The sequence below is a fragment of the Hordeum vulgare genome, chromosome 2H, assembly GCF_904849725.1.
Source record: "Hordeum vulgare subsp. vulgare chromosome 2H, MorexV3_pseudomolecules_assembly, whole genome shotgun sequence".
NCBI classification, from domain to species: domain Eukaryota; kingdom Viridiplantae; phylum Streptophyta; class Magnoliopsida; order Poales; family Poaceae; genus Hordeum; species Hordeum vulgare.
Genome location: NC_058519.1, coordinates 3,029,893 through 3,041,781, shown reverse-complemented (window position 1 = coordinate 3,041,781; position 11,889 = coordinate 3,029,893). Strand labels below are relative to the sequence as shown.

Here is an 11,889-nt window from a genome sequence, read left to right as displayed (position 1 = left end):
AGCTAGGAGAGTTTGTGCCTAGTTCGTTGGGTCTTCCAGTGTCTCTCCCATTCTCACACTGTTTTCTTTTCGAGTAGTCTGTTTTGAATTCAGCTGACGCACAATATAAAATAAAATAGATGAATTTAAAATTGAAATCATTTGTGATAAGCGACGGGCTCATGTGTTTCACGTCATGTCCATCTCAATTTTTATACATTATCTCCTAATAGTATACTAAACCTCGTTCGCTATGCCCAAAAATTGTCACAGAATAAAAAATGAAAAGAAAAAACTACACGGGAGAGGCCAATCACTCGACCTAGAAGTCCTTCCTCTCCCGAGCACCCACTCTGCCACATGTTGCATCCAATCAAAAATGGAAAACAATACAACTCACACAACACTTTAGTGTCCGATCTTTACACAACCGGGAAATCCAGCGTCTGGTGCCCTTTCAAGGGGATGTATTTGGTGCACCGGGACAATTAGTGCTATCGGTGCACCGGTCCCCCGTTGCACATTAAAAAATGTTTGAAAAAATCTGTAAAATATGTAGTGCATTGACACAATATCAATGTATGTAGTCATAAAAATTCAAATCAAAATTCAAAATATTGCTAGAGATACAAAAATTACAAATTTAATATTGGTAGTACATAAAACAAGTTGGGCTTCAGTTTCGGCCCACTAGCTCATTGATGTCAAATTTGTCATTTTTCTATCTCGAGCAATGTTTTCAATTCTGATTTAAACTTTTGTGATAACATACATTGATGTTATGTCAATATATATTAAAAAAAATCTGAAGTTTACTTTACGTTTTTTTAATGTGAAATGGGGGACAAGTGCACCGGTAGCACTAATTGCCCCAGTGCACCAGATTCATTCCCGCCCTTTCAATCGTACGCAATTTCAGCTGGATTTAGTCACCATTTAATAATCATCTGCCGTTTTGTCATGCACACAACATGATTCAATGAAGAAAAAATGCACGAACCAAGCTGTGATTTGATGGTTGGAGGACAGTGGTATCTCATGTCCATCAGAGTTTAATTTTCCAGACTTGACATTGGTGTTTGATATTTATGACGGCTTCGTCAATCTTAAAATGATGTGTCGGTTCAGTTTATCGAAAATGCTCATACGAAAAGGATCTATGTGTGTGTGTTCATAAAGATGAGTGTATGCTCGTGTAGATGAGTGCCCTACTTATGGTTGATAGCACGAGCCGGCGTGATGACCAGATAGGACGCACTGAGCACTTGCCAAGGAACGGGCACAAGCACGGGTTGTCGATGACAAGGATCGGGCACACCTCTAGGATCTCTTGATCACCATGCCAAGCTCGTGAGAGTGGCTGGAGGCCGGAGAATAAAACCTGCCCAAAAAACGGCGATCGCAGATCACCTCGAAGCCAAGGCGGCATCACAGGGCCACTGAATCCTCCGAGCTTGGACCAGGGGGAATGGGGAAATGAGCAGGAGGTCCAAAACATAAATGAGATAACTAGGCATGCATAACTCTCTCTAACTGTGTATCAGCATGCATCATTACAGACAGGCGCATTGCAAGTCCGCAACCAGCAAAATAAGTATATCATGAATGAATGATGAACCAACAAAAGAATTCGAGCTTGTTTGCGAGTAAGTCCCAAGACAGTTCTTGTCTTGTGAGATATTTCGCAGTATGCGAAACAAACACCCGTGTAATGTTGTAATCTATTCTATGCCGTATCATCTGCCAATCGCTTCAGGAAACGACCGAATTTCCTGTTTACTTGGTCCAGCGTGCGCTACTTTATTTCTCTCACTCTCCCCGGAATGAGGCATGGCAAAACAATCACTCCATGCTAGCTAGCTATGTTCAGACTACAGGCCGAAGAACGTACGTCTCCAGATGATCATCACTTCCCCTGAGTCGGAGGTGGCGCCGCTGTAGGTGTCGGAGAAGGCACCGCTGGAGGCTTCGGCGACGGCGCTGGCTGGGGCTTGCACGACCTGCAGTCAGCTGGTGGTGGTGGTGGAGCTGGCATGTTGTCTGCAACCGCCACCCTCATTGTCTCGCACTTCCCGTCTTTGGTACGAACGTCAAGGATGGCGTCCATTATGAGTATCTCCCAGTCGCTGCGCTGTAGAAACTGAAACCATGATTCCTCTGCAAGGAAACAGATGCGAGACAAATAAGAATTTGGCCGTCATGGTAAATCAAAATGCACGGCAGATAAACAGAAAGTAGAAAAGATGAATCGGCATTTTTCATCAAGAAATATATCTGCAAAAACAGAGTACAACGATGCCAAGCAGCTGACTTCTACCATCTTTGCACGACGCCATGTGCTGTGGTAAATGTAAAATTAGCTTCGGTAACTCAGAATCTTTGACAATCCTAGCAAATATTCTCATCACAGTTTCTTCTTGAAAAAACGGCTATTCATTATTTTATATAACAAAAAACAGGATATGATAAAAAAAAAGACTTCTACAACAGCTATTGCAATATCAAACTGACCCATGAAGCTAAAAGCTAAAGGTCAAATGAGACCCAAGCACAAAATTAACTAACCAATCTTTAACATAGTTTATTCACCCATTTTGCAATTATCTTAGATATAATATATTCATCAGTGTCTTCATTTTAGTAAGCTGTCTAAAACATTAATCTACCACAGTACGTTAATGTGGAGTTATTTCAATGCTCAAAGATCAACACAGATTTGTTTTGTATCCAAAATTAAATGGTGTGCCCTTCATCTTTCCAACACAGATCTACCCGCTGTGTAGTGGAATTCACAAACAAGAAAACTAGACAGACTTACTAGTTATTACAGCGAGAACTGAAGATCAATTAAAGCCCTTAATAGTTCAGGCAGTGTCACAGTGAAAAAACAAGCAACAGATTAAACTGAATATGCATGAATGTGTCCAGTAATAGGCCAACTCTAGTACAGCCCCTTGTATATATATGCATCTAAGAACTAACCTGCTAGATTCCACTGCAATCTAGCCCATCGAAACAAAGCCACAAACAGAGCTACCTGGTACTTTGGGCACAAGTCCAGCCCACTGCACCTTTGGTCTATATGACAAAATTAGCCCAAAGCGTTTTTCATACTAAATCTTTTTTTAAGATTTCTTTTGTAGCACTCTTAAGATTGTCCACAAAAATGATCCATGAGGTTGACCCAGCTGTGTAAATACTTGTTCACAATAGCTTGTCAGAACCCGAACCAGATAGTCAATCCATCCCAACCCCATCCATTCTACTACTAACATAGTTGGTATTCCTCTAAAACAACAAGGTTTGGAGTCATAGACCATGCAGGGGGAATAATTGATGAAAATTGTGTTGTTAACTTAATATACCATTTCAGAAATGTTATACAACGTGAAGAACCATAACACATGTAGAACAATAGTGACAAAACAATGGAATTACATTAATAATAACTGAAAAACTCATGTGCTCTGTTTCGCCATAACAGGGCCCAATGGCCAGAAAGATCATATAGCAGGCAAATTTAACAAGACCACATGCCAAAAGACATCTTGACCTATTCCCATCGAATGCCGTAGCTTGAAATTATATTGCTACCTGGACACTAATGGCTCAAGTCATATCACCAACTAATCTGACACTAATATAGATATTGCTATTATAGCTCTACATTTAAAATTTTACCAAAAATGTTCAAGGCAGTTAAGAATAGACAGTTAGTACTACCTACAGGTAGGGATGCAGGGCGGCACCCGAACCGCACTGTTTCGTGGTTAAAACAGATCAGCTTAGTTGTGCATTTGTTTAGTAATTTGGTTGAGTTTGAATTAATTCCTACTTTTGTGGGCTTATGCAGGACGTCGCCCTGCATCCCTACTACAGGTATCAATGGTAGATACTGCAGTTGATGACAGTACAACATTGGTTAAATACTACTCCCTCCGTTCCTAAATACAAGTCTTTTTAGAGGTTTCACTAGAAGACTACATACGGATGTATATAGACATACTTTAGAGTGTAGATTCACTCATTTTGGTTCGTATGTAGTCCACTAATGAAATATCTGTAAAGATTTATATTTAGGAACGGAGGGAGTACTCATCTGACTTAGTTTATGGGAGTAATATATTGCTCCCATATTTTCATGTCTAACTTTCCTGTCGAAGCTACCGACACTGAAAAATATACCCCCCCCCCCCACAGGGGGGATTTATTCATGAGACATGTACATGTTTACATTGTTGATATCAAACCCAACACGAGTATAACATACCATTAGACTGGATAGGACAAGAACTATGTGTGCATTGTAGCTATAAACATTCTGTCCGACCATTGTAGTTGCCTGCTTAGCTAGGTGATAGGGAAGATGGGACTTAAACAGAACTACTTATATGGCAACTAAACTACTATAGTCTATACTAATTCATCCACAATAGTCACATACCAACAGCATTCGAAGCTATCCAGCAAGACTAGGCATGTTCATGGCGTCATACCATAAGACAGATATCCCACATCAATCATATGGTTTCACTTGCGAGGTCCACAGGCAGGTAATGCTACATTTCCACGTTTCTTGCGCAAACCATATATCAGAGATATACCCGAGGGACGAGTTGGTGAAACCACAACATAGGTGGAGCATATCGGCTTCATGGTATAATGCCAACAATGTGCGTTGCCTTGCTATAGCTGGTGGTGCCACTCATATTCAGTAATTTGATCACTACTTCAGATAAGTTGTCATACAAGTTTACTTTCCTGTTTTAATCTCATACTCCGTATTTGATTTAGCTGGACTACCATCTTTATCGCAATACTATAGCCGCTCATTCAGAAGACCACTAGAGAGACTAGGTATGGAAATTTGTGAACAAATAATATAATTTAAGCTATTTCATTCTACAGCCTATATCTGTCCTAAACTGTTATGTACTTATGTATGTATAAGCATGATGTGCACCAGTTGACTTTGCCAAATACTTGATCTTTATGGCCGTTGGCCGTTGTTGTATTTTGCTCCAATATGATAGTTTACTGTAACTGTACCGTTCTTGTCACTATCAAATGCATAGCCTACAGTCCAATCACGCGGCTTGATTCATTGAAGAAGTCAGAATTAATTTGTTACACGGTGTTGAAACATGTTGTTAAAATCACGAATAATTCAATAATTACTGGGACAACAAGGGTAGAATTTGGGTTTCACTATTTCTTTTACATTGTAAAAGGATTGTGAGAATACTGATGTTGCATAGTGAACACCAGGCTCAAGCTCAATACAAATCCTCAGCATGGTCAACTTTTATTTGAACCATGTAACTTTAGTGAGCAACTATAAGAATCTATGTATGTAATTCTACAGCCTACCATTGCAACAATTGCTATAGCTATGATAACTGCTGGCAAAGATTTATCTGAATCATGCTTCATTCATTTATGAAATCAGACACACAATTGTGATGTCAGGTCGTCAACCGGCACACACCTCCCAAGCGAACAGCCTTGAACTTGAGAAGCCCATCGCCTTGGGGCCCCGACACCGGGAAAGTGCAGGAGACGGATCGCCTCGCGCGGTTCACGGCGATGGACACGCTGTACCAGGGACCCCGCTTGATTGGCTCGCCCATCGCGCTCGCTACCTGCTTGTTCTGGGTAGCCTTCTCCATTGCCTGGCTGCAACAACAAGTGCAGCAAAAGCAGAGTTAGCCCCGGCAATACACTCCCCTCTTCTTGTCTTGGTAAACAACAAAAGAAGGCAAATTTGTGAGCAGGCGGAGCAGGCATGCTACAAATTCCACGCGCTGCAGACAGAGAGATCGAGAAGTACACGCAGAGCGGTACCAACTTGTGGAGACGAACACCGAAATTTCAACGAATCCGCGCAACAAGTTGTGTTCTTGGGTGCATCTGGGTTCCACGTCCCGTCAGCACGGGGAGAAATTACAGAGACGAGCGATAGGGGTGGGAGTGGGCGGGCGGGGGGTTGGACCTGGAGCAGGAGAGGAAGACGGAGAGGTCGCTGAAGGCGCTGGCGGCGACGGCGCCGGTGAGCCCCAGCAGCGAGAGCGCGGCCGCGCGTCGGGCCCACGCTGCGGCTCCCTCGTCCGACGGCGTGGGCGGAGGAGGTGGAGGCGACGGGGCCTTGGGCTTGGGCTGGGCGGAGAGGCGACGGAGGAGGAGGGGGCCGGAGGTGGAGGCGGCGTGGCGGCGAGCCGCCAGCATTTTCGTCGTCGTCGTCGGCGGCGGCGGGGCAGGAAGTGGGGAGAGGAAGAGAGAGACCCCACGAGTCTAGTTCCACTTGTGGGCCCTATCCTTCTTATGACTTCCCTGCGTCTAGTGGCTGTCACGTGGGCCCCAATTTTAAGGGGGACGTGGGCCCTTTCTGACCCGTCATATCTTACTCGGAAAGAAAACAGTGTAGTTCTCTCTCCGTACTAAAAATAAGTGTTCTCAACTTTGTAATAGCTATAATATAAAATTATACTAAGTTTAAGACAGTTACTCAAATGCTTTGAATGGATTAAAGAAGTTCTAAATTTCTTAATAAACTTTGACAAATGTTTTTGTGCTTGCCAAATTTCATTATGAAATATGTTCGTAGTTAAAAAATAAAAAGATGCTATTTAATTTTTTTTGGGGTTTTGACTTTCTTCATGACTTCCATGAATATCGTTTAGGATGAATTTTACAAGCATATAAAACATTTGACAAAGTTTGGCACAAAAAAATTCAGATTTTGTAATCTATTTTTCTTTTAATTTTACTGTTCATCCAAAATTCATTCAAGCTCGGGAGTAGAAGAGGACTTTCACCATCCCTGCATCTAAGAAAACATAACCTATTAAATAAGAATGTTTTATGATACATAAAAAAAGTTAAATTTAAAAATATTATTAATTTTCGCATGTCTTTGGGTGAGGGATGGGCTTATTAATTTTAACAAATTACTAAAATCTCCACTGTATTTTCAGTTATACATAGACAATGACAAGTTGGGTCTATCGCGCGTCAATATGTGGTTGGATGGGCAACATGTGGTTGGATGGTTCAAAGGACAATGGTATCCCTAGCCCATTAGGGTTTAAGTCCTATACTTACCGGTGGTCGTATTTTTCTTGCTTTATTTCAGGACTTCCGGCGAATGTGCCTTTGTGGGAGGAGACATTTCCATATAGATAAGGTGTGTGTGCGTGCGTTCACAAGGGTGAATGCATGTACCTATATATCAACTTCTGCGTATGTATTGTGTTATAGAGAAAGACAAGTTAGGCTTATTCATTAGTGCCCCTACAAAAAAAAAGGTTTATTCATTAGTGGGTCAAAGAATTTTCTTCTCTTTCCTTATCCCGGCATTTGTGGTTTGAGATGAGAGGTTGAGCTCCTTGGGTGAGACAGTGTAGCGCCAAGGGTAGCGTAGGAGATGCCACATGAGGAGGTGGAGTGACAAGAGCAGAGGCGTGATAGCTGCTCCCTCCGTTTCATAATACAAGAGCGTTTTCAACATTATACTAGTGCAAAAAGAAAAAGAAAAATGCCTTTTGGAGCTCGGGCTCCATGACACCTTTTGTTTTTGAAAAATTCAAAATTAAAATATTTTGTTCCAAAAAAAACTGAAAAAATATGCAAGTACACAAGAATGAAATGTATATGTGTGCAAAAATTCAAGATGAAATACCTTAAGATATGATCTATGCAAAAAGAACAAATTCATGAACTTTTGAGATGAATAGTATCATGGGTTGAAAAGCCACAAATTTGTCTTTCTTGCACAGATCTTGTTCCAACGTAGTTTGTTCTAAAAGTTTGCACACATATGTGTTATGCCTCCATGTATATATGTATCTTTTTCAGATTTTTTGAAATGTAAAAATATAAATTTTGATGAATTGTGGGATTTTAAAAATAGAGCTCCAAAATGCCCTACTCAAAAAAAAGATAGTATATTATATAACGGAGGAGTATTAGCTAATGGAAGATATGGCATAGCCAATCCGACATAAAACAAACGGACAGAGGTCCCAACGTGTACAAATATATGCCCATCGCACCTTTGCAAATGGACAGTGAAAAAACCAATGGTCTATTGTTTTCAAGATATGATTCTCACAAAAAGCACAAGTGTGATCTTCAATGAAGAAGAGCTTCCTCCGCATCATCTCTCTCGGACTACCACATATCTCTTCTTCCTAATTTAATTGGCGCATCATGGAGTACCTTCTTCTCTATCTTTTTTGACAGTGAGTATTACCTCTGTCTCAAAAAACTTGCCTTCCATTTATCTAAATATGTATGTATCTAACACTAATTAAAACATGGGAAGACATGTATAAGATCTCACATTAGGAGGGGGGAGACTTGTGTGAGATCTCATTTTAGGTGAGATCAATGAAATCATCTTTTCTAAATCTACATGCTCAAACATTTTCAAACAAACTGTAGACACACATAAATGATTGATGTACAATCCAAAAAAAGCTCCCAATTCAACCTACATTAATAGAAACAAAAAAAGACAAAATTGAACATGAATAGTGTCAACATACTATTCACCCAAAGCTAACACTATTCACATTTGAAATTATTTAGTTGAATCTAGAAAGGTACATCAAGTTTTGTGCTGATTTCTTCCGAATTTGTCGACATTTCATACATGGATGTTGCCAAATAATTTCAGAATTTTCCGAAATGCCCAAATATGAATTTTTGGGGTTGATCTCATTATCTCACCTAATGTGAGGGAGAATTGCATGAGATCTCATATTAGGTGAGATCGTGAGATCAACCTCAAAGGTTCACAACACAAGTTTTTTGGATAGAGGGAGCACCTTCATACTTCTCTCCCTAATAATAAAGTACGGAGTGCTTCTGTCGTCCGTCGTGGTCATTTTATAAAAAACACCCTGTCGTTTTCGTTAATCAACCCGCAATCCTTCTTTAAGTGAACCCAAACCATTATTTTGTATTTTACACAAAACTCCCTGACATTAATGCTAAATAACCCGCAGTCCATCTTGTAGGTACAGCGAATCGTTTTATATACTTTTGCGTAAATCTCCCTGACATATGTGTTAACAACCCCGGAGTCTATTCAGAATAAATATGTACTTTCAAGTAACAATATCTTTTAAACCGTAAATCTAATTTAAACATGTTATATATGAAATTTGATTAGAAAAATGTGTAGAGTTTGAATATATTGTTATTTTACATGTTAAATAATTATAATAACCCCAGAGTCTATGCAAAATAAATATGTAATTTCAAATCACAATATATTTTAAACCATAAATCCAATTTAAACATGTTATATATCGAATTTGATTAGAAAAATGTATAGAGTTTGAATATGTTGTTATTTATGTTTCTTTAAATACTATATAGAATACAATGTAAATTAATATATTAAAAATCTTTACTACCCGTTGCTCATATAGGCCCATGTCAAATCTTAATCAACATAATTATTGTCCCGAATCATTGATATTCGACATGCAGCGGCATATAGGTCCATGTTGGATGCTCATAATCATAAGCATGCAACCATGTTTTAGATCCCAAAGTAAAGTGTGCAGTCCATCTATGCGTCTGTTTTGAGCCAGCGCCTAGAGAATTTATTTTTTCAAAAAACTCATGTTCCAAAATGTAATTTTAAATAATGTTCCAACTTTAATAAAATGTTTAAACGTTTGAATTTTTTAGTTTTTAAAGGTAAATAAATATTTATGTTTCCGCTTGCCACTCACAAGCATATTGTGCAACCTGGTGCTAGAATTGTTACGTTGCAAAAAAAATCCTCTCTCGTTGCAATGCACGGACTTATTTTTTATATGATAAAAAACATGTTCATAAAATCAAGGGTTTCGACTAATGTTTATTCAAGTCATTTATATGTATTATTCAATATTAGGTCAATTAAAAAAATCAATTAACTAAGCTAAAGACATAAGATGGTTTTTTCCTTCCGTTGCATTGCACATGCTTTTTTCCTATAATAATAAAGCAAGTATCGCTTCTGTCGTACTTCGTCGGTCATTTTACATAAAACCCACTGCGTTTTCCTCAAATCAACACGCAGTTCGGATATAATTGACAAGAACGAACCGTTTTTTATAGTTTTGCAAAAAAAACCTTCTATTTTCATGGAATCAACCCGCAATCCGTTTTGTCCGCATTTTACAAAAAAAACCTAACTTTTACGATAAATAACCCGCAGTCTATCTTTCGATCAAAATGAATTATTTTTTATACTTTCACATAAACACCCATAACATATGTGTTAATAACTCCGAAGTCTATTTAAAATAAATATATATTTTCAAATAACAATATCTTTTAAACCGTGAATTCAATTTAAGCATGTTATATACGAAATCTGATTAAAAAATGTGTAGAGTTTGAATATATTGTTATTTTACATGTTAAATATTTTTAAAATAATATATAAGATACAATGTTAATCAATATTTGTCTTTATTTCATATCGACGATGTGTATTATAACATGTAAACTTAAACGTCAATATTTGAGAAATGTTATAATCCTTGGGCATGATGTACTTGCACTGGGTTCTCACTTTGCACATATTTCATGACCTAATTAGACTTTATGTACGTGTCTTTTCTTGATAGAATCCACGCGCGTTTTTATCAACAAACTACATTTTTTATAGTGAATACACAAATAGTTTTTATGGGATGTAAATGCATTTATAAAATTGAAGAACATCATAAGTACAGGTAGGTTTATTTAAAAAAATATCATAAGTATTATTCATCTGATAGTAATGAATGTTAATCGTTAATTTTTTTAGGTTTCATCTATTACTTGTGATGGCTATGCATATATGTTTTTTTTAAATATACTCAATTTACACTAGTAGAAACAGGGCCTTTGGCCTGGACCCTTTAGTCCCGGCCTGCCTCTGGGCCGGGACTAAAGGCCCGGCCACGTCGTCCCAAATCGCACGAGGCTTTGGTCTCGGCCCGTAAGGCGCCTTTAGTCCCGGTTTGTGTCTCGAACCGGGACTAAAGGGTTTGGAGGATTTAGTCCCGGTTCGTGTCTTGGACCTTTAGTCCCGGTTCGTGTCTCGAACCGGGACTAAAGGGTTTGGAGGATTTAGTCCCGGTTGGTGTCTTGAACCGGGACTAAAGGGTAGACCTTTAGTCCCGGTTCGTGACACGAACCGGAACTAAAGGTGTTCAGATTTTTTTTTCTGTTTTTAAATTCTTGTTTGTAGTTTCTGTTTTAAATTGCTTATATCTTTTAGGATATTTGATGTTTTTGATTGATTCTTTTTGCATTAGATTCAAAATTTTATCTAGTTTCTGTTTGTGCCATTAGTTTTCAAATTTGAATGGTTTAAATTTGAATTTGTTTAAATTTGCTTCAAACCCAATTTTTGAATAACTTGAGTTTACAAATAGTTTTTAATTTAATTCTTTTTGCTCCCACTCATGTGTTAGATTGTTGTCATAGTAAGATTTATTTGGTTATTTTTAGAATAATTTAAATTAGGATTTTATTTAAAGAAATATTGTTTTGCTTATATAGTTGTTTTAGTCATTTAATTGTTGTTTTTTATTATTTTTAGTTAGTTCTTTCTGTAGATTTTAACATGTTGTAGTATGGTGCATATTTAATGCACAAAAAAAATCTACAGTTCAATTAATTTTAAAAAATTCCTTTGTAGCAGATGGGTTTTCGTCTGAAACCTTGATACTTTGAGTTTTGTCGAAAATAAACAAAAATGATAAAATCTTCAAAAAATAAACAAAAATGAAAAAATCTTCAAAAAATAAAATCGTTTGAGATGTTGTTAGGTTTTAGTGTCTAGTCAGTATAGAAATTTTGAGATATGAATTTTGACCGTTTTTGCAAAAAAATGAAAAAAAATAAACGACCATAACT

The 11,889-nt window shown here is 38.0% G+C and overlaps 1 protein-coding gene across 1 annotated transcript; it reads right to left on the bottom strand.

Annotated features, from left to right (window-relative positions):
• Positions 1-1,547: 1,547 nt before the first annotated feature.
• On the bottom strand, positions 1,548-6,260 carry LOC123429035 (formin-binding protein 4-like). Its single transcript, XM_045113103.1, has 3 exons — positions 5,972-6,260; positions 5,468-5,655; positions 1,548-2,136 (listed from the first exon to the last, which is right to left on the bottom strand). Exons 1-3 carry the CDS (start codon positions 6,202-6,204, stop codon positions 1,886-1,888), a joined length of 672 nt encoding a protein of 223 aa, XP_044969038.1. The 5' UTR covers positions 6,205-6,260; the 3' UTR covers positions 1,548-1,885.
• Between the last annotated feature and the right edge of the window lie 5,629 nt (positions 6,261-11,889).

Bases quoted from the DNA above. Each gene is read 5' to 3' on its own strand.
- LOC123429035 (XM_045113103.1), bottom strand. From the start codon at position 6,204: ATGCTGGCGGCTCGCCGCCACGCCGCCTCCACCTCCGGCCCCCTCCTC. The intron at 5,656-5,971 runs GTCCAACCCCCC...TTGTTGTTGCAG, and splicing joins GTCTTCCTCTCCTGCTCCAG to CCAGGCAATGGAGAAGGCTA. The intron at 2,137-5,467 runs GTGTGTGCCGGT...GTTTCCTTGCAG, and splicing joins CAAGGCTGTTCGCTTGGGAG to AGGAATCATGGTTTCAGTTT.